The 23,248-nt window shown below is 46.6% G+C and overlaps 1 protein-coding gene across 4 annotated transcripts in view; it reads left to right on the plus strand.

The window, feature by feature from the left end:
• Positions 1 to 23,248, plus strand: part of LRRC20 (leucine rich repeat containing 20) — a 76,663-nt gene that overhangs the window by 14,058 nt on the left and 39,357 nt on the right. For 3 of the 4 annotated variants that reach the window (XM_037496406.2, XM_037496408.2, XM_037496407.2), the window contains one exon: positions 17,593 to 17,742. The exons of the other annotated variant lie outside the window; for it this stretch is intronic. In XM_037496406.2, the coding sequence (XP_037352303.1) occupies positions 17,593 to 17,742 (150 nt within the window). The remainder of the gene's footprint in view (positions 1 to 17,592; positions 17,743 to 23,248) is intronic. 4 annotated transcript variants of the gene reach the window in all.

Raw genomic sequence — 23,248 nt, forward strand, 5'->3', positions numbered from 1 at the left:
TTAGATGATGCTGTTGCCATATCACTCACAGGAGGGGAAACCGAGGCTCCATAAACTTCAGTTGTTTGCCTAGATTCTCATAACCACCAGATCTTGTGCTGGACTTTGAACTTGAGTCTATTGACCTCTGTGCCCTGGGACCCAGTGGGACCTAGTCCCTGTCCTTGAGGAGCCATCTGTCTTGTCAGAAAGAGTGCCAACACATTGGCAACTCCCCCGAGAGACACAGGCTAGGCACTCTGGCAAGGTAGCAGCCCGCAGCCGGGACTCAAGGCAAAACAAGCTCATAAGTTGAGGATGTGAGCAAAGGCTTCTCAGAGGGGGAATTTTTTGAGGATAAAGGATGACATTCTACTTAGTGGATACAGCAAAAACAGAAGCAGGGATATAGATACAAATAAAAGGGGTTTGCAGGGAACAATAGGTAGTGTGGTTTGGCCGGAGAGTGGGAGCTTCAATGCAGGGTTGGAAGAGGGAAGTGGACCCCTGATCTTTCAGGGGGAACATTGGGCTGAAGAGGGTGGGTTCACCCCTTGTGGCATGGGGAGTCCTGAGGTTCCGAAATGGGTAGAGGTATTCCTGGTGATGGGGGCTGAAGAGTGAGAAGGCCAGGAAGAGGGATTCCTCAGTGAAGAAACAACCAGGGTCCTCATCGAGGTGAATTCAGGGTTATAAAGCTGGTTTCTTTCAAGTAACCATATAGTCATGTGAGAACCATCACATCTTTGCTGCAGACAGCATGATGCTTGCTGTGCAGTCAAACCATACACAAATATTAGCTTGTTCTTTTCATTCCCCAAAGGACTTCTGTACTCCCATTTTACAAAGAGGGATCCCAACACAAAACTTTCAGGGGTGAGAGCCATGGTAAATTCAGAAGTGTTTGCCCAGCTCAGTGCTAGGCTAGAGGGGCCATCAGCAGGAGGACACACACTCAAGTTCACTGCTGGATCCTGGAGGCAAATTGCAGCTGTTTACCAGTATGGAGAAGGTAGCCTAGCACAAGTGCTAAGGCAGGCATCCTGTGGTTGGCAGCCAGGTGTCAGGCACCCTTTCTGGGAGAGGTGGGGCTGGATAGCGGGAGGATTTGTGGGGGCAGAGAGGCTGGAGAAGGGCATTTCAGACTGTGGGGATGCCAAGTCTGGAGGGCGAGTGAGCTCCAGGGCTAGCCATTGACCCTCGTCTGGACCCTCATCAGCTTTGGGCCCATTCAGTTGTCCAGTGGTATCGAGGAAGCCCAACTGCTATTCTGAAAAAGCATTTTTTGCAGGACTGCTTTCCTTATTATTTCAAACCCTGAATGATTGTTTGAGGAGAAAAGGTGTCATAAGAACCCAGTCTGTCAATAACTGCTTTCATTGAGTGCAGTTTCCGCAGCTGTCAGCTGCAGCCACCTTGCTCTCTGCCCTGCTCAGAAGTGGGCTTCAGGCTGATTGGATTGCCCAGTATCTCTTACCCCAGAGGTGCTCACATGTTCCCTAGAGGAGCGTTTTATTCACAGTGGCTTCATCCGGGGAAAGGTACTGAGGCGTCTCCTCTAGGCTGCAAGTCAGACTAAGGAAGTTTTTTCTGGTCTTTTATTGGCTTCCACTGTGTACCAGGCATTGTGCTGGATAATGAGGCAAATGAGAGGTGAAAGGACACTGTTCCTGCCAGCAAAGAACAGGTGTTGGTGTCCCTTTGACCACATGGATTATGTGCATGTCATGTTCATGGTTTTGCCAGGGCCAGCCGGAGGGACTAATGTGGTTGAAGTCAGGCTGCCCATTTTTGAGGTCTGACTCTGTCACTTACTGGCTGTGTGAACTTGGGCAAGTCACTTGATCTCTCTGATCTAGGTCTTAATTTTCTCACCTCGAAGAGGTGCTCACAAAACTGTTACTTGTAAAGGTTCAGAATGGTGACTTAACATATACTTAATGCTAGAAAAGTAGTAGCTATGATTGTTACTACTTAATGGTTTTCTTGAAATTAATTTAAATAACATTTGGGATCTTAGTTTCATTACATGCTGGAAAATCAGTATAATTTTCATCAGTAGTTGAAAACCATAAAAATAAATGTGAAAACAAAACACCATTATGAAATTGTAGATAGCCATGTCAGGCCTGAATCTGTTTCCCAATTGAAAAAGGGGTGAAGCCTGGGCCTCCCCGGTGGCGCAGCGGTTGAGCGCTGGGTTGCGAAGCTGCCCGCGGCCTCTGCGGCGCCGGTTCGATCCCCGGCTGCTCCCTGGCCACCGGAGGAGGGTCCCACATGGCGCGCAGACCTCCCCTGCCGCCCGCTGCTCCCCTCAGCAGTGTACTTCGGTCCTTCTGCCTGCTCTGCTCCCTGCTCTGGCTCTGGTGAATTCTCTCACCCTCCTGCGCTTCTGACTGTACCCAGTGCATGTATAAACAAAAAACAAACAAACAAATAAATAAATAAATAAAACATGCCTCTATTTAAAAAAAAAAAAAAAAAAAAAAAAAAAAAAGAAAAAGGGGTGAAGCCTAAAGGCTTAAAGAGGTGATGACTGTCGAAATGGGACTTTTTCATTGTCGAGCTCATCATCTAAGTTCAGCTTCTCAACATGTGGCCCGAGGATCAGCCTCAGCAGCAGATCCAGGGAGCTCAGCTCCTTCAAAATGCTTATTTCTTGGCCCCACCCATAAGCTGCATTCTAACAAGAGCTCCAGGTGAGCTTAGCCATCACTGTTTGAGAAGTCTGATCCTAGTTGCCAGTTTTGTGCTTTACACACTTAGAGAGAGACATACAACATTCATTCTCTGAATTTTATACATGAGGAGCTCAAGACCTGAGCGTGACCTGCCTGAGGGCACTTAATGAATTGAACACAGCAACAGATCAGAATCCAGGTCTCCAGACTCACTCTGCAGGGCAAAGTCCCCAAGAACAAGTCAAGTGCCAATGCTTCTTTCCTGTGTGACTTTCAGCAAATTCTTAACCTATCTGGGCCTTAGTTTCCTAATCTGCAAAAGGGTGCTGAGAATAGCACCCTTCCTCAGAGGTTGTTGTCAGGAGTAAATGAGACGGTGCTCAGTCAGGGTTGGCCGCTCTTATCCTTGTGGAATACCTCAGGCCTGTCCTGGCCTCTCCAAGGTCCAAACCAGCTGTTGTGGCTTGGGACCACACTGCCAGCATCCCTGTGGATGCCACTTCTACTTACTTTTGTACCACGAGTTTTTGTACTACAAGTTAGGGATGAGATGAGTCATCAATTACGTTAAAATAATTCAGTATCTCAAATTGATGACAGTCATTTACTTGTGTTCTGTGTGAGTCGACGGCATTTGAATCAAATAGAGGTGTTTGTGTGTGTGTGCGTGTGTGTGTGTATGTGTGTGTGTGTATGTGTGTGTGTGTATGTGTGTGTGTGTATTGAAGGTGATTGACTGGCTTGCCAGGAAGAAGCAGGGTTGTTTTGGCAAGTCCCAGACCCCACAATAATATCCACGGTTGTCTTGGTGTGTGAGGATGTTAGAATAAGTGGCTGCCAGCGAGCCTCTTCTCCCTTCAGGGAACAGAGCTGAAGCCCAGCCTTGTAATGAATTCTCAAGTAGAAACGTCTCTGGAGCCTCACAGCAGCATCTGCTGTTTACGGAGCTCACACTTGGATGCCAAGCCCTGCCTAAGCCCCTTGCAGACATCGTTTCATGCTCAAAATGACTGTTAGTTGGATCCTCTTGTCCTCTTAATTGAGGAGTAATTCACATATGGTAAATCCACTATTTCACCGTGTCACATACTGTGACTTTTTCATATATTCACATCACGTGGCCATCATCACCGTCAATGTTAGAACTTGTCACCCCCAAATCCTGTACCATGAAGGAGTGCTCTGCTTCTCACGTCTCCCCAGCTCCCCGCAGCCAACATCTACTCGCTGCCTGTGTGGCTTTGCTTATCCTTGGCCTCAGATGACAAGTGACCTTTTGTGACTGGCTTTTTCAATTAGCATCGTCTTTTGGGGATCCCCAGGAGAAGCCAGGCACACCTCCACCTTGGCTGGAGTGCCTCTCTGCCCTTCTCTGAGTGCCGTTCCCTGGGGCCCCTCATGAGTGCTCTTGAAGTGGAACTTTCTGGCTTCTGTGGGACTAGTGAGCGCCTTCTTCTGTGACCTCTTTCTCCAGGTGGCACGAGGCAGGGTAAGGCCACTCTAGAGATCAGGAGATAAACACCAACACAACCCTTGTTTCTGGGAAAGGGGTTTGTCAAGAGGAAGCAGAGCCAGGGCTCCTAACGCTTCTGGAGCTGGTCAGCTCTGGGAACGCTGTGCGCAGATAACCGTGAAGGCTGGCCTGATTGTGCTCGGTGGGGCGTCGGCATCACTCCTCGGGAAGGGTGTTTGCATGCTGCCTGCGTCCCACACTCTTAGCCTTGGAAATTAAGTGGGAGCCAGGTTGCCAAGGTACAGCTGTTTACAGTTTTGCTCTTGCACCAGCTTTCCAACACTCAGCCCCTAACTCTTGATGGAGTAGCTGGGAGTTTGGTCTTCTGCACGGGGTACTGGTTCTTCCCCGTAGACCTAGTTTTTAGTTTTCACTTTCATGTCTCAAAACATTCTGTTTTCTTTGCCTCTGCAAAGAGCCTTAGCCTAGCCAGGTTCTTTCTTCTGATGGCCTCACAAGCTCCTCTGTCTTATCCTTTTATTATTATCCCTTTAAACAGAGCTCTCTCAAGGTAGGGGAGCCAGACTGCCTGGTTTAAAATGCATCTCTTCTGTTTACCCAGCAGGCCTCCGTTTCCACAGTGATAAAATGGGGGTGAACATAATAAGACTGACCTAAATTAGATCAGGTGTGCCCAGTGCTTAGAAAAGGCAGCACATAGGAAATGCCCTAGAAGGGTAAGTTATTAGCTTATTTTTCTCTTTAGGACTGTCCTCTCTCCGTGGCAGGAAGAGTGCCGTAGTGTAGTGTAGACAAATGCAGGTTGTGGAAAGACCGTGGGCTTTGGAATTGAAGTATCCTGGGTTCAGATCTCAGCTCTGCCCATGAGACGTGGGGTGCCAACTTCACCGAGTCTCAGATCCTTCTATTACTGAGCCTGTTTTAGCACCTGGGCGATTCAGAAACATTTGAGTGCACCTTGCAGTTCTTCTCTTTGGCAGGGGCACTGGCCAAAGAGCTCTAGCTTAGTAGAATCATGGAGTCACAGAATGTCAGGCCTGGTTGAGACCCTTCTCCCCTCCCTAGCCCATAGTGCAAACCCTCATTTGACAGAAAAGGAGACAAAGCCCATTGAGAATTTGTTTCTCTGAAACCCCATAGTTGCTAGTGGAGAGCTGGGGTGAGAGCCTAGATCCCCTGAATTCAGCCCAGGGCTACTTCTACAGGAGAGTCCACTGTGCCTCTTGCAGAACCAGAAACACAAAGGACAAAAGAAAAGGAAATGGCAGTGAATCTTCATTGAGCTGTAGACACAAGGCAAGTAACTTTCCATCTGTGATAAACTTAAGCCCCTGCCTAGGGCCAGAGCAGCCAGCTCTCAGTAAACGGGAGTTGTTGTCATTACTGGCACCATTATCATGCGGCAGGGCCAAGCAGCCACAGTTGGCAAGAGGCTTAGCTCTGTGCCAGTGATTCTGAAACTCGAGTGGGCATTCTGCTTGGCCCCAACCCCAGATGGCTCAGCCCCAACCCCAGAACTTCTGATTCCAAAGGTTTGGGGTGGCATCTGAGCATTTGTATTTCTAACAAGTTCTGGAATGATGCTGATATGGTGGGTGTGGAGGCCCCACTTTGAAAATGCATTGGACTAGCCCTGGCCTGCTGAGAGTGGCCCTTGTAGAAATACAGGATTTTAGCATCTATCCCAGACTTGTAGCACCAGAATCTTTACCATCACAGCGTTCCCTGTAACCTGTTTACACATTGTAGCTGGAGAGGTGGCGGCACAGTGGAGTTCTCCACCCTGGCTGCATATTAGAATTTCCTGGGGAGCCGTGGGATGCCCTTTCCCCATCCCAATTCCTGAGTCTCAGCTCACCCTCAGTCAGAATCCCTGGGAGTGAGACTCAGGCATCATGAGTCTTCAAAGTTCCCTAGTGATTCAGGGTGACCAAGGCTGAAGATCACCAGCCAGAGTTCACAGTGGCTGCTGGGAGCGGCCTTGGGGAGGATGCCTCCAACCGGGTGGATGACAGAGAGGGACACTGAGGCTGTGAGGCTCCTGCCCCAGGGCCCACAGTCAATAGTGACATATCCATGCCCCGATACCAGATAGTTCCTCCACCAGCTCTTTCAGTCCCAAATCCCCTTAATATAGCTCCATGGTAACTACAAAATACCAGTGTCCACAGGAATTCATTGCAAATCTTGGGAGAACAACCACTTGTGGGAAACTTGCAATCTCTCATTTTGTTTCAGAGCAGCCGGCCCAGCCTGGAGCGGGCCATGTGCCACAGGGAGCGCACACCCACAGTGGTGAGGGCTGCTCTCCCGACCAGCGCTGCTGCTTACCAACTGACATCTCTATAAACAGGGATGGTGGTAATAGTTCCCATCTCCTGGAGCTGCTGTGAGGAGTGAGAGTTAAAATCACAATACTGACATCAGTGACTTGCCCCCAGGAAGCGCTGGATAAATGTTACTTGCTTTTTCATTAATTGAGTGGCTTTGGATAATTCCCGTGATCTTGAACAGTTAAACCCTTGGGACTCCCTGGTGGTGCAAGGGGTTAAGCATAGCGCTGTGAAGCTGTCCGCAGCCTCTGCAGCACAGGTTCAATCCCCAGATGGCCAGGAAGCTACCCACATGGCGCAGCAGACCTCTCCTGTCTTGCCCGCTGCTCCCCTCAGCAGTGTACTTTAGTCTATCTGCCTGTTCTGTTCCCTACTCTGTCTCTTGTGAATCCTCTCACCTCCCCAAACTCTGGCCTGTACTCCAGTTCTTGTATGCATAAATAAATAAATCTTTAATTAAAAAAACAATTAAACCCTTTACTCTCTGTGACTCAGTTTTGCCATCTGTTAAATGGGGTAAGCACAGAACTGACTTAACAGGGTGGTTGTGAAGAGATGAAATTGTCAGTCTGAAGCCCCTGAACACAGTTTCTAGCATGGAGCTGCTGCCAATGATGGTGACCAGGTCGGATGTTAAGACTGAAAGCCTGCACAAGAGTAAGATCTTTTGACTGGTGCAGGGTCTGACTGGGCTGATATCAAGTCTCCAAAGGAAGCATCTAAAACCATGGGGATTGGGTGGCCTCCCTGGTGGCACAGGGGTTAAAGACAGAGCTATCAGGCTATTGCCAGTCATTGCAGCACGGATTTGATTTACCGGCCAGTGAGGTAACCCACATGGCACAGTAGACCTCTCCTGTCTTGCCCACTGCTCCCTTCAGCAGTGTAGTTCAGTAGATCTGCCTGTTCTGCTCCCTACTCTGTCTCTGGTGAATCCCCCCTGCTGCATGCACCTCTGGCCTACACCCCAGCTCTTGTATGCATAAAGAAATAAATCTTTAAAAAAATAAAGCCATGGGGATTGAAGGTTCTGGGAGGTATCCGCCTGGAGAAAGACTTATAATGTCCTTCAGCCTTAGGTGTGTGTAAAAGATTGTCATTTGCAAAAGGGAGCAGATCAATTGTATGTGATCCCAAAGGACAAAATGATGTAGTGGTAGTGGCAGGGAATTAATTATCACATGGTTTATGAAAGAACTCTCTAACAGTTAAAACCATTCTGTGGAAGGGAAGGTGAACTCCCCATCACTGGAGGTGTTCAAGAACTCTGCCCTCGGTGGACATATGAGAGGATTTCAGGTCTGAGATCAAAGGCTGCATTACTTATTATCTCCCAAGTTTGCTTATTGATAGAATTACTTGGAAATACTCGTTAAAAACTCAAATTCCCTGGACCATCCCAGACCCACTGAAGCAGAATCTCAGGGGGAGGGGACTAGGACCAGCCTCTCCAGATTATTTGTACTAGGAAGTTTGCAAGACTTGGACTAAATGACCCCTAGTTTCCCTTCTCACCTTGAGATTCAGTGAAAAAAGACATTTTGTGGAAAAAAGACACTGGCTACAGATTTGTCCTGGACATCTGGGAGCCTTACTCCTGGCCAGGCCACAGAGCCCAGGCCCTCACCAGCCTGAGTCCTTGACACTTTCTCCTTCAGCCCTGTGACTGGGTGGAAGGCTCTGCGGTCTTCTCCACTTTCTCTGTGGGTCCAGTACTAGGCCCATCTCTCAGCAGGGACTGAGCAGGGGTCAGAGTTCTCTGTTTGTAAGAAGCAACATAAGCTTGACCCAACCTTCCTGACTTGATGCAAAACACAGTTTGCTTCTTGGTGATTTTCCCCTGGTTCTGCCCACAGGTTACATTTCATCAGGCATTCTTTAGAGATTAATGAGATAACCTTCAATGAAGGAACTATGCATTTTTAACAAAAAAAAAACTTCTTTATTAAAAGAGTATTGTCCTAATGAGAGGTTTGGGGACATGCTGTTTGGCTTTCTTGCAATTAGAAGTTTAATTATGAGAATAGTTATGCCTGTGTTCATTGCAGTGCTCCCCCCTAAATATTTCTCTCCTCTACTTTGGCTCAGGTATTAGTGTCTGGGGGTGCTGGGGAAGATGTGATTGAGTCCATATGCCATCCAGATGCTGATGGAGGGGTGCCGGGGACCAGCCTCCTGAAAAATGTCATGTCAGGGGTTCCTGAAAGGATGAGACAGCGTCTGCGAAAACGAAAGGGCTAAGGGGAGGGGGATGAGGTAGTGAGGAGACACTGACACTGGATGAAGTGCAAGTATCTTCTGCGAGAGACTCAGCAGGTCTTTATTTATTCATTTTTAGTAATCAGGAAAAAAATGCATTATCATGTGTAAAGCAGAGACAATCAGAGTATTTTATTCCCATGGACTACTGGCTCCTCCAGGTTTCAGCTAGACGGTAGCAGTCGAGGTTAATGGATAAAAAAACCAAACCTAACACTAAAACTTATTTCAGCTAGAGAATTACCTAAGACAGTGGATAGCTGCCAGTACATCCCTATCAGCTAAAGTCTAAGCATCAAAAGACTATTCTATTTATATGGCCTTCAGCCAGAGACCAGCTGCTTCTCAGCTATCAGAACTTTTTCTACCTAGAAACTTCTTAACACAGTTAACTTTATTTAAAAACTTTCCTAAGAAAAACTTCAAGAGAAGGCAAAAGAAGGACCTACTATAACTATTGTGTTGTAATGCTTGTCAGGCATGTTCAATAAATTGTCTCCCATTGTCAGGTGGGCCAAATTGTTTAATACTAATTTCTAAGCAGATAATTTTCCGTGCCATTTATTTACAGTCTGCTGACACGTACAATCCACTGCCCAATAACTCTCTAATAAATTTTTCTCTCTGTATGACCAAGAATAAAAAGCAAAGGGATGCCAGATCTTCAGCCCCACAGTGTGAGGCCCTTTCTCTTTGCTGCTTGTCAGTATCCTCTCTGGCTGGGGCAACAAGGCCCCCTGCAGCAGAGGGGCTTAGAGTCTCCCGCTGTTATTAGTACCCTTGATCCCCTGTTGGGGCCTGGGGAGTACCCTTGATCCCCTGTTGGGGCCTGGGGGCATGCACGCACCACCAAGTAGCATGAAATAATTCCAGTGCCAGGGTCTTTCTCTTGGGAGATTTGAGCAAGGACAAGGCTTCAGGAAACTGTAGAAGGCAGGGCTCAGAGGTGGAGTCCCAGAAGAATGAACGTCCTCTGGGCCTTTGCTTGTGCCATGGCCCACACCGGGGTTCGCCTTCCTCTCTGAATAGTTATCTCTCATCCATCAGCATCCAGCCTGAGTCTGAGGTAACCAGCCAACTTTCATGATTTGCCTGGGGCTGAGGAGGGGTTCCCCCAATGCTAACATTGCGAATGTTCTGGGAAAACTAGAACAAGATGGTTACCCTCCTGGAATCTTTGCATCTGGATTCTTTGAATTCCATCATCTTACCAAAATGACCTTGCACAACTCACCTATCAATACCAGCCTCATTTTCTCCTGGGAGGGTGACCCATGGTTGTTATGGGAATGTAATGAGTTAAAATATTGAAAGTGCCTAGTACTGGACATGGCACATACTAAAAACTCTGTGATGTTAACTATGTTTGTTTCAGTGAGTTGAACAAGATCTTTGGGATCATGGATTCATCTGGTTCAGGAATCCTCTTAGCGGTGACCCTGCTTGCTCACACCCAACCATGTGATGTGTCCTCACTTCCTCCTATGGAATCCTTTGCTTTGGGACTAATTAGTCGCTGTGCTGTCAGTTCTGAGGATCTATAGAGAACTCGATTCTCTTCTTTTTTTTTTTTTTAAAGATTTATTTATTTATGCATACAAGAGCTGGGGTACAGGCCAGAGATGCAGGGGGGAGGGTGAGAGGATTCACCAGAGACAGAGTGGGGAACAGAACAGGCAGATTGACTGAAATACACTGCTGAGGGGAGCAGCGGGTGAGACAAGAGAGGTCTGCTGCACCATGGGTTGCTCCCTGGCCAACCGGGGATCGAACTCGTGCTACAGAGGCTGTGGATTGCTTCACAGTGGAGTGCTTAACCCCTTACGCCACCAGGAAGGCCCCTCAACTCTCTTCTTGATGACCTCCTATGGCTCCTACGGTTGCCAGTCTCCAACCTGCTCTTCTTTGAGTGGGGTCCCCCACTCCCTTAGTCAGTGTTCGTTGGCAAACTGACCCCTGTACATAGAGGGCAAAGAAAGAAGCAGATGGCTCCATACCACCCACCACTGCCATGGTGTGTGGCAGTCCTCATAAGCAAGGGAACTTACTTATGAGGGTGTCTTGGGTGACCCAAGGCAAGTAAACTTCTGTACCCACCCGTTCAGTCTTGGAAGTTTGTATGGGGGTCTTACCCAGGCTTGGTCACATAAGCTGCTCAGATGTTCTTGACTATACATTAGTTTCTCAAGGTTGTGTCCTTCAGGCATCGTCTGGAACAGGGAAGCAAGAGGAAGGCACTTTCCAAGGTCAGTGTGCATACAACTTTTAATATTCTGCTTAAGAAAAACTTAAATGCTGTAATTTGAACTATTAAACAAGAAAACAATGACAGACATAGATTGATAACACTAACATTTTGGGGGCAAATTGCCAGAACTCCAAATAGAAAAGTAGCAAGAGACACAAACAGGATTTTCCACAAAGGAAATAAAAAAGCTTTATTAACCATGAAATAGAATTTGCCTCATTTTTTTTTAAAGATTTATTTATTTATGGAAGAACTGGGGTACAGGCCAGAGGTGCAGGGGGGTGAACAAATTCACCAGAGACAGAGGAGGGAGCAGAACAGGCATATGGACTGAAAACACTGCTGAGGGGAGCAGTGGGTGAGACAGAAGAGGTCTGCTGCACTATGTAGGTATCTTCCTGGCCAGCTGTCCCCACTTCAGAGGCTGCGACAGCTTCACAGCGCTGTGTTCAACCTGCTGCGCCACCGGGGAGGCCCCAGCCTCATTATTGAGAAAATTTCAGATTAAAGCAAGGGATCCCATTCCTCCTGATCATATTAGCTAAAAAGAAAAAAATATTTAATGATCCCGTTACTTGTTGGATAGATATTTATAAGCTGTCATAAAATTCTAGAAAACACTTTGGCATTACATATTAGGAGTCATTTATTTATTTACTAATTATATTTTCTCCCTTGTGAATAGCTTCTGTTCTTTTCCCATCTAATCTTTTGGGTGGTCTTAACTTTTTGTATTGAATATTTTAAGTTATAAAGAGAACTCTTTGTGTATCCTATTTGTAGATCCTTTTCCACAATCTATTGTTTGCCTGTCTCTTTGTTTTTTAAGCATCTAGGTGTTTTATATTTTTTACACCTAGGTTTGTTGATCTGATCTGTTGTTATGGCTCATAAGTTTAGAAAGTCATCCTCACTTAAAAGATTGTATCAATGTTAAGTTCTGTTTACTTACAATATTTTTGGTTTGATTTCAAAAATATTTAAAGTGTAATTCTGTCTAGTTTACTTTGATTCTTAGATTGAGAGTTTCTCTCTTTGTTTTCCCAACAAGATTGTGAATTGGTTATTTTGAAACAGGTTATTAATCTTTCTCTTCCCCTACTGCTGAGAGTTCCTTCATCATTTACTAAATTATGACATGTTATCATGGACTATCTTTTCTGGACTATATTTTTTTTCCTATAATATGTTTTTCCGATTACGCTTTGTTTTACTTACTGTAGCTTTGCAATGTAGGTTATTGCCTACCTTCTGCTTTAGAGAGCCTTGCTTGCTTCTTGCCCTTGGTGAAGTTGAAAACATTTTCATCAAGTTCAAAGCTTCTGTACAGCAAAAGAGACACTAACCAAAACAGAGACACCCTTCTGATTGGGAGAAAAATTTTTGCTCACATTACAACTGATAAGGAACTGATCACAAAATTCTACAAAGAGCTCACACGACTCAACAAAAACAAAGTAAACAATCCAGTCCAAAAATGGGCAGGAGGGCTAAAAAGACACTTCTCCAAAGAAGAAATGCAAATGACCAACAGGTATATAAAAAAATGTTCTATATCACTAATAATCAGGGAAATGCAAATAAAAACCACAATGAGATACTACCTTACACCAGTGAGAATGGCACACATTAAGAAAACAGGCAACAACAAATGTTGGTGAGGTTGTGAAGAAAAAGGAACTCTCTTGCACTGCTGGTGGGAGTGCAAACTGGTCCAACCACTATGGAGAGCTGTGTGGAGATTTCTTGAACTACTAAACATAGAGCTTCCATATGATCCAGCAATTCCACTCCTAAGAATCTACCCAAAGGACACAAAAATATTAATTCAAAAAGATGCCTGCACCCCTATGTTTACTATTTACAATAGGTTAAGATATGAAAACAACCCAGATGCCCAAAATTAGATGACTGGATCAAGATGTGGACCATATACATGATGGAATACTATTCAGCAATCAAAAAAGATAAACTCATGCCATTTGCAGCACCATGGATGGAGCTAGAAGGAATTATGTTAAGTGAAATAAGCCAAAAAGAAAAAGAAAAATATAGAATTGTTTTACTTATAGGAGGAATATAGGGGAACCAAATAGGGGATCAGGGGGAAAAATAACAATGATGATAAGAATAAAAAAACCCCAAAACTAGCAGGCAACCATAAATAAGAGACATTCTGCGAGGGAGGGGGAGGAAAAGGGATCAAAATAGGAGAGAGAAGACCACAAGGGACTATGGTGAAGGTTCACAGGTGAATTGGTGGTGGGAATTTTATGGGGAATACACAATGATGTAAAAGATATATATAAAGAATATATATTTAAAAAAATAAAATGCTTTTGCAAATTAAAAAAATGATAATTTTGTCATTATGTTTGATTCCCACAGCCCCATGAGCCAAGTCAGTCCCCTAGCAGTGGTGACTTGTCAGGTAATGACTCAGCCTGAAACTGCACATCCTGTAAAAGATGTGAAATACGGAGTGACTAGTCCAAGATGTTGACACTGTTTCTTAGACTTGAGAATAGTTAAGTCCCATTAAACAGTTGTGCCCAGTTCCTGAGGGCACTGGTTGCAAGCCATAATAAAAGGCATTTTAAAAGTTCATATTTTGGGGTGTCGGGGAGAGAAAACAAGCAAATGTTCCAGTTCTGTTCACAAAAAGATGAAATTTACCTTTTCTGCAGTTCATAGCACAGCTCAAGCAATGTTTTCAGTTGCAATTTTGGTTTCTTCTAGAGATGGAACCCTCAATTCAGATGTGGGGTGCAAGGGAAATCATCCAGTGCCCTTCTGGGCTCTTCTAGGCTGGCGAATAAACAAGCTTTAGACAGATCAATGAGAGGAAAAAAAGGCTAAATTAATTTCTTAAAAAATCAATATCATTTCAGTATTTTGACTTGTTTTCCATGAGCGATATAAATAGCTTCACATACAAATTTGCTTTTAAAAACATCTTTGTGTGGGTCTCCCCGGTGGTGCAGAGGTTGAGCGCTGCACTACGAAGCTGCCCACAGCCTCTGCAGCGCTGGTTCAATCCCCAGCCGCCTGCGAGGGTCCCACATGGTGTGACAGACCTCTCCTGCTGTGCCCGCTGTTCCCCTCAGCAGTGTGTTTCATCAGTCTGCCTGTTCTGCTCCCCACTCTGGCTCTGGCTCTGGTGAATTCTCTCACCCTCCCGCGCTTCTGACTGTACCCAGTGCTTGTGTAAATACATAAATAAATCTTTAAAAAAAAATCTTTGTGAACTCTTCTATTTTTCTTAATATTGGTCAAGTGTTCTTTCCATTGTGATTGTGTTTTCTATTGTTGCCATTTGGAATAGGACCCTTAAAAACTATATGTTTTTATTGGTGGTATATAGGAATATTTTTTAATTTTGCGTGTTTGTTTTATTAGCCACTTTGCTGAAATTTTTTTAATGTGTGTCATTTGTCAGATGTCTACTTTGGGGTTTTGAGGTTATGCAATGATTTTATATGCACATAATAGTCATTTCTCGATATTTTCCATGTTTCTGCTGTTTCATAGGCCAGGACTTCCAAGTCTGTCTGCAGGGATACTGGTGATGGGGAGCATTCTTATTTTGCTCTTTGTTTTAAAGGGAAAGCCTTCTGATGTTTCCCTTGATGTTGTTCCTAGACTGTTTGGGATCTTTGCCTTTACCTAAAAATGCTGTTACGATTTATAACAACCACAACAAAGACTTTCTTGCCCTTTGTGCATCTGGCATAAAGCACTAGGGAGCCTTTTGTAGAAGCGCTAGCTCTTTCTAGAATCCCCGGCTTGCCCCAGTCTTAGAGCCCAAAGAGCTGGTCCAGTTCCAGCCCCAGATCTCTCTCTACTGAAAGCCTGACTTCAATCTCTGGCAGAACTTGGCAGTAGCTTCTGCCAACCCTGCCAATTGATAGAAGAGCTGGTGCCCAACATTGGATAGCAGCAGGGCTGAGTTCGTCTGTGCAGCCTAGAACCGGATGAAGCAGTTAGGACTCTTGGTAGGATGCCTTACATCTTCTGTGGATCCTTAATCATGTGGACTTTCCCCTCATCCCACCTGTTTCCTTTCCTTCCTCAAATCAACTGAGCAAGGTCACCAGTACCCTGCCCTGCTGCGAGCTGAGAGCAATAGAGATTGTGCCTGTGTGAGGTGGTCCCTCCCAGTCCCATAAAAAAGCAGACATGAATTAATACAATATAGAATAAAAAGGGCTTATTCACACTATGTGAGATTCAGAGGCTGGAGCCACTAATTGCTCTGGGCAATCAGAGAAGGCTTCTTAGAGGAGGTGTCATCTGAACTGACACAAATTTGTCTAGAGGGCAAATGAAGGAGAAGGCCTTCAGTCATGATTATTCCTTTGGACTTTGTATTATTGTTGCTATTCAGAAGAGTTTTAAAAACTATGTTCTTGCTGGCATGTAAGAAGGAATCCGAGTGAATTTTGCATTTTCACTTTGGAACAATCTTCAGTGGGTTAGAGCCCTGTTCAGCCTCATTAGGAAAAAGACAAAGAGTTTGCTGATAGATGGGTCAGTGCTGTCTCAGTTGGTCAATGCTCCTGAGGTTCCAGGATTGGGGAGTGAGCAGTAATGGGGGCACTCATCAGGGAACATATGTAACTTTCGCACTACCAACCTGCCAGGGGCTTTGTTAGTACATTTAGTGCTTTTAGTTACATTTAATTTTGCTGACAACCCTGTTAGGTTGATGATGATACCCCCTTTTCACAGATAAAGAAATTGAGGCTCAGGGCACTTGAGGACTTAGATGAGCTGCTCAGTCTAATTCCAAGTGCCCAAGTTTTCAGTGTCTCCCTGCTGCATGTATAACAAATCTTTACTGAGATATAATTCATTTACAGTGTATAGTTTAGTGATTTCAGTATATCCAGAGTAGCGCAATTAAACCTCACCACCATCAAATTTTAGAACACTTGTATTACCCCTACAAAGAAAGCTTCGCCCTGGGGCTGCCACCCATGGCCCAGCCCAGGTGAGCATGACCCTACTCTCTGTCTCTGTAGGTTTATGTCACTCTGGACATTTCATGTAATTGCACTTCTGCAACATGTGGTCACTTGTGACTGGCTTCATCACTCACATAAGGTTTTCAAGTCCATTCACATTGTAACACGTATCAGCAGCACTTTGTTTCTTTTCTTTCATTTTTTTTGACCCCATACTATTCCTTTTTTAAATTATATTTTAATATAAGTTATTAATATGACTTAATATTTTAAGTTATAAAGAGAACTCTTTGTCTATCCTATTTGTAGATCCTTTTTCACAATCTATTGTTTGCCTGTTTCTTTGTTTTTTAAGCATCTAGGTGTTTTATATTTTTTACACCTAGGTTTGTTCATCAGATCTTTTTTCACTGAATCTCAAGGTGAGAAGGGAAACTAGAGATCATTTAGTCCAAGTCTTGCAAACTTCCTAGTAAAGATCATCTGGAAATGCTGGTCCTAATCCCCTTCCCCTGAGATTCTGCTTCAGTGGGTCTGGGATGGTGCCAGGGAATTTGAGTTTTTAACAGATTTTCAAGTCCATTCACGTTGTAACACTATCAGCAGCACTTTGTTTCTTTTCTTTCATTTTTTTTGACCCAGTACTATTCCTTTTTTTTTTTTTAAAGATTTATTTATTTATACAAGAGCTGGGGTACAGGTCAGAGGCGCAGGAGGGTGAGAGAATTCACCAGAGCCAGAGCCAGGAGTAGAACAGGCAGATGGACCAAAGACACTACTGAGGGGAGCAGTGGGCAAGGCAGGAGAGGTCTGCTGCGCCATGTGGGTTTCTTCCTGGCCTGCCGGGAATTGAACCAAGGGTGCAGAGGCTGCAGACAGATTCACAGCGCTGTGCTCAACCTGCTGGGCCACCGGGGAGGCCCTCAGTACTATTCATTTTAAAGGAGATACCATATTTTGCTTATCTGTTCATGTGTAGATGGGCATTTGCCTTGTTTCCACTGCTTTGGCTGTTGTGGAAAATGCTGCAGCATTCACGAGCGCTGTTGCTGTGGGATAGGCAGTCGTTTCTCCCGGGTGTGTGCCTGGGCCGGGAGCTGCAGGGAGTTGTGAGGCCACGTCGTAACGTGTTTTACCATTTGAGGAACTGTGAACCTGGTCTCCTCGATGTCTTCACTGCTGCCCTGCACATATACTTGCCTTCAGGGTGATGAGACTGGGAAGCAGGTCGACCACAAAGTCTATGTGACTTGCCTGTTTTCAGAGACATAGACTGTTATAAAATCCTCATAACCCTGCAGCTACAAAGTGGAGTCGTTGATGATTCCAGGGGAATATGTGGACTCTGCAGGGCTTCAAGCTCATGACTGTGAGTGCTGGTTGCTATTGCTCTGGCAGAGCTCTGCCTTTGGCATACGGCTGGTAGACTGAGATAACAGAGAAGGTGCTAGAAGTAACCATAAGGCTCAATGTGTGAGATGGGAACAAGTGTGCTTAATGGTGACAAAGGAGGCTCTTGGAAGGGGGAGGGCAGTGTCTGGAGATTGCATCGTGGGGAAAGGGAGTTAAGGCCCAGGCCCGTGTGGTTTGAGACAAGTTCTTGGGCAGCTGTGGCCACTAACTCTGGTCTGTCTTTGTTCTTTGGCTGCAGATCTGGCTGAGTGCAAGCTGGTTTCCTTCCCCATCGGCATCTACAAGGTCCTGCGCAATGTCACTGACCAGATCCACCTCATCACACTGGCCAACAATGAGCTCAAGTCCCTGACCAGCAAGTTCATGACCACATTCAGTCAGCTCCAAGGTAGGCAGGCCCTGGTCAGCTCAGGGGCCTGGCTGGGCATGTCACAAGGGCTATTCGCTCCTAGTTAGCTAGACCTGTGAAATTATTCCCAGAGGAGGCTACGAGGGTGGACCCGTGTCCTCCCTCCCTGTCCTGGAAATCTCTAAGCACCACTCCTGCCTCTAGCTGACTGGGAATCTGATTGACTCATGGTCAAGGGTGAGGTCCTGGAATGGTCTAAAGCAGGGTGTTTGAGGTCTGAGGCCAAGGAATAATTATTCCTTGGTAGACTCAAACCAGCCCTGCTTCTGACTCCCCAGTCTAGAATTACTTTCTTAGGTCAGGAGTGACAGATGCCAAGGTTGTTGGTGTTTTCTCTGCAGGACACACACAGAGTAAGAGGATGAGGATGTGTGCCAGGGAGATGGATGGGAGGCCAGCGGGTGGGTAGTGTAGATTCTCTCGATATAGTTTCTTGGGAGGGATGAGCAGGATGCAGTGGTTCTGCTGTGCCCACTCCCCTCTCCAGAGAGCAGTCCCTCTGACCTTCTGTGAGGGTCCACTGTCCCTCAGCAACCCATGGGGTGGAGTCTGGGTGTTTGGTGTGTGAATGTGAAATGCTGGAGAATTGAGAAGGGCACAGGAGGAGCCAGATAGATGACTCTTACCTTCTGAAATTCTCTACTTCCTAAAGGTATGAAAGTGTCTAAGAGCTTTTTAGAGCGACTGAATCAGAAACTGCTGATAGAACCAGAGAGACCTGAGCAAGCATATCTCAGAGCTGATTTTAGGCTTCCTAGGAGGAAGTTGCACAGAGCTCAGAGGGGAGCCGGAGGCATGAATTGGCAAACAGGGATCTGTGGTGGCTCAGAGGGAGCTCCAGGCAGGACCTGGAGAGCCATAGCTGGATGCAGACAGAAGGCCAAGGAGGTGGGGTTGGTCTTTATAGTTGTTTCTGAGTGAGCTCATTGAATATGTGCCTAAAATGCAAAGGTACTTATGATTGGAGGGTGGTTTGTGTTGTGTGCAGGAGGGGAGACAGCAAGACTTGTTCCCAGAGGCACCTGTGGGCACTTTCAACCTGTTCTACTTTTTCCGCCCTTCCTTTTCTGGTGGCTGCTTCTTTGCAAGGTCAGATTGGTTCTCAAAGCCAGCAGTCCCCTTGGACCATCATTTCTTGATACTGGCTGAATTGAGAACAGTCAAAGGAACTTTACTACAAACACTCTTGCCTTGTCTCTACCCCTAGACCAATTGAATCACAATGTCTGGGTGTGGGAACCGGTCTAGGTGTCTGTTAAACTTATACTGGTCATTCTAAGTCTCAGCAGACAAAGTTGAGACCATAATTCAGGGGTTTTAAGTGTAAATGTCTAAGACTAGTATGTAAGTATCAAGTGATTGGGTATATGACAAGAGGGAGTGGTGGGGACTGTGGCAAACTGGTACATGACCTGCTTAGTTTCAGTCAGGTGTGTTATGGGATAGTTCTGATTGTTTTATTCAATAGAAGCTAGAAATAACGATTTTTATGTGAATTTTACCAACACGAAAGATATTTGCAAACATAATTTAGTCCAAGGGCCACTAGTAGGGAGGATCTCCCATAAAATATTAGAGCTGTCTCTGCCATCTCATTTCATGGATGGAGAGAGAAGCTGAGGGAGACAGAGACTTGTTGGGGGTCTCAGAGCCGTATATCCAGTTGTTCCATCTCAGAAGCCAGGTCTGCCTTTCCAGGCCACTTGGGGTTCGCTCAAGGGTCAGTCAGAGCTGTACTAGTCAATTAAAATTGGCTATCTGTTTTCCAGAGTAGGATAGAAAGACAAAGAATGGATAGCAGAGTTAGACTGGGCTAGGGTAGTACACCATCAGGGGAGAGTTCATTCATGCTTTCCTTTTTTCCACCTTCACGTGAGCACCTGCCTATTCTGGAGGATGGGAAACAAACAAAGGCCAGTGGACCAGGTGTCTCCTTGAAGGAGCCCATGATTTCAAAAGAGTCATCGTTGGCACTGATTGCGGTGATACTGGCGTGGACAAAATGCTGGGACTGCCAGAAAGATCAACTTTCCCTGAGTGGCATGGGCAAGGAAGCTGTGGTTTGGAAGCAAAGACTTTCAAGGACATGGCCATTTGGTAGTGCCTTGTGAGATGAATCTCTAGGCCCTTTGCAGGGGGTCTGGTGACCAGTGTCAGAGAAAGGCAGCTTGGAAGCCCTTGGTTTTGTGCCTCAGCCTCGGAAATTTATTTCTCTTAATATCCTTCCAGTCAGAAGTCTGTTAAAAGATGCATTTGAACTCCCTCCTGTGTTGCTTATAGCTCTTGCTCCCCCTTGCTGCCTCGGCTTAGAAAGAGAAGGCCATGATGTGTCCAGTAATTGAATTTCACAGAGGTGGCAGTGTTAGGGGGAAAAGGATGTCATATATTCCATCTTCATCACCATGGAAATGGTGGCAAAAAGTGAAAGGGGGGAATTGTTAGGGGGAAAAGGATGTCCTAAAGCTAATTCCATACAGGCTTTGTGGACTCCACCCCCACTCCAGACCAAAGCCATCAGGACATTGGGAAAGACAAATCCCATCACCACCGAAGGGAAGGTGGCTGGAACCTAAGGGTGGGGTTAAGCAGCCAGGTTTGGTATAAAACCAGACACGTGGGCTTTGGGGTGGGGGTGTCCCTTTTTTTGGCTCTCCGCCAGCTCACAGCGCTCGTCCAGCTCTCAGAGTGCCTTTGGGTTTCCAGGTTGGCGGATCGGGTAGGACGCATTAAAGACTTTATTTCCCACTTTTCCCCCTGAGCTGTACATTTCCTCATTTTCCCTTTCCTTGTAAATAAACCTTTTATTAGCCTTTTGTGTGTGCCTGTAGTGAAGTATTAATAAGTCCCTTTTAAGTGCATGGGTGAGGACCCACAGCCAGGCAACCCGTTTTCATATCAGGGCTGCTCTGTAACAGCAGCAGACTGAGGGCTGGTGACCAGGGGCCATAGGGACTGAAGCTGAGATAGCTGCTACAGAGATGGCCCTGGGCCGAGCGTTTTCTGTGGTTTCTCTTTCAAATTAGAAAAGCCCTCTCTTTTTGTGTGTGAAGGAGAGGCTTGAGCAGGCTTTGCTGGACTCTGCTTAGCCTTCCGGTGTCCCCGGTTGTGCGACTGACAGAAGAGGTGGGCCACCTCAGTGCTGGGGAAGAGAGCCATCTGCTGACACCTCGCCAGCCCAGTTGTCACATACAGGTACCCTGGGTCTGTCTTCTATTCTTGGTCCCTCAGAGTTAGATCATCTTCAGAGGGTTCCGTCCCCTTGATGTCCATCACCCATTTTATGGAAGGAAAAAGCAAGGCCTGAGAAAACCAATGACACAAATGAAATTGTCCATAAGGCGGGCAGGCCTCATGGAGAGTGGGGTCCAGTGTCCAACTCTGACTCTTTTCCCCTCCTCTCATGTGTCCCAGTCTCCCCACTTCCTCCTGATGCAAGTCACTCGGCTTTTTTTTTTTTGTTTATTTATTTATATAAGCACTGGGTATAGTCAGAAGCGTAGGAGGGTGAGAGAAATCACCAGAGCCAGAGCAGGGAACAGAACTGGCAGACTGACGAAGTACACTGCTGAGGGGAGCAGCGGGCGGCAGGAGAGGTCTGCTGTGCCATGTGGGACCCTCGCCGGTGGCCGGGGATCTAACTGGTGCTGCAGAGGCTGTGGGCAGCTTTGCAACTCAGCGCTCAATCGTTGTGCCACCAGGGGAGGCCGGCACTCAGCTCTTTTTAATAGGTCTATCTGAGCCCTGTGAGCCCAGGAGTGTGTGTTTCTTCTGCGGAAATAAGTGAGGGCCACTCACATGCCAGCAGGTGGAGGCTGTTTATTTACAAATTGTTCTAGCTGGGAAGCAGCCACTGTCACTTATATTGGCAGACTCAAAGGACGCCAGAGAGAAAGCTTTGTTGTGTAATAAGGGAAGGCTTCAGGGTGGCCAGTAAGCACAGAAGCCACAGGGCCTCAACTGACTGAGGGGCAGCTGATGAGACCGGTAAGGCTATGTGTTTGGCTCTCTCTGGTGGCCCTTGATTTGGAAGGGGGGCACATTAGGGACACTGGCAGTTAGTAATCAGGCCCTGCCTCTTTGGGGCTGATTGTTGCGGGGGTTTAGTTTGACTTCCTGGACTGTGGGTAGGGATGGCGTGGCCTATGCAATCCAGCTTCCAGTACTGGTTGCTGTAGATAACGGTTGGTTTCCTGGGCAGGTTGTGGGTCAGAGTTCTATCTTTATATTATCTCACTGTACCTCAGTCTCACATCTTTCAACTCAAATTGGTGGATCCTCAGGACTCTCTGACCTGCATCAGATGGTAGGCGTGAAGAAGCAAAAGATAACACAGCTACGCAAATTCACTCGGAGCAGTCCCCATGCGTCATCTCATTTAATCCTCACAGCACCTGATGACAGGGAAGGATAAGCGCCCTCCTAGAGCCACAGCCACCACAGGGAGGCAGGGTGGTCCTCAGAGCCCAGCACTTCCTGAGACATCAGGAGAGTAACCCCCTGGGGCATGTCTGCGAAGGGCCCCTGGCTGCTACCTGATAGCCTGTTGTCTTCACCTCAGGGCTTCCAGCAGCTGCAGATCCTTTGTTTGTTGCCAGAGAAAGCAGGGTAATTTTCCTCATTACATCAACCTTCAGGACTGTGAGAAGACGTACAGGGCTTTTCTTTTACCTTGAGAAGAAGCTGCTGGGGCCTGTGCCTCATTTCCGCTCTTCTCACCCTGGGTCTCAAGTCTTCGGAAGGGGACCCACCTGCTTGGTGCCTGGGGGTGAATTCGGGAGGAGGGAAAGGGGGAGCTGGTTTGAAGGAACTGCCTTCAGCAGGCAGACAAGAAAGAAGTGGCTGATTCTTCATCCTCAGGTCAGCCCTCAAAACTGCCACTGACCATGGCCCTGGAGTCTTGGGAAGAATTTGGGGCCAGGAAGGGGGTGTGCCAGTGGGCAATGTGTGTCAAGGCCCCAGAGGACTTCTTTCCTGGTATTCTGGGAAAGCATGTCAGTGATTGGGACGATGATCCAGACCCAGGGGAGCAGCCAGCCCTCAGAGGCAAGTGGCCCCAAAACAGTAGGAGACGGTGGGGCCACAATGCATTTTATTCTCCCTCTTCTTACTTTGCTTTGACCCGCTGTTTTTTTTTTCTTTTTTTAAAGATTTATTTATTTATTTATGCAAGAACGGGTACAGGCCAGATGCGCAGGAGGATGAGAGGATTCACCAGAGACAGAGTGGGAAACAGAACAGGCAGACTGACGAAGTACACTGCTGAGGGGAGCAGTGGGTGGCAGGAGAGGTCTGCTGCGCCATGTGGGACCCTCACTGGCCGGCTGGGATCGAACCGGGGATGCAGAGGCTGGGGACAGCTTCACAGCATGGCGCTCAACTGCCTGCGCCACCAGGGGAGGCCCTGACCCGCTGGTTTTACTTTTGTTTAGCTGATGGTGCTTAGTGATTGAAGGGAGAATAGGGGTGCTCTGGAACCCTGCTGGGA

Source organism: Talpa occidentalis, unplaced genomic scaffold (assembly GCF_014898055.3).
Source record: "Talpa occidentalis isolate TD23 unplaced genomic scaffold, MPIMG_talOcc4v2.1 talOcc4.8, whole genome shotgun sequence".
Taxonomy (NCBI): domain Eukaryota; kingdom Metazoa; phylum Chordata; class Mammalia; order Eulipotyphla; family Talpidae; genus Talpa; species Talpa occidentalis.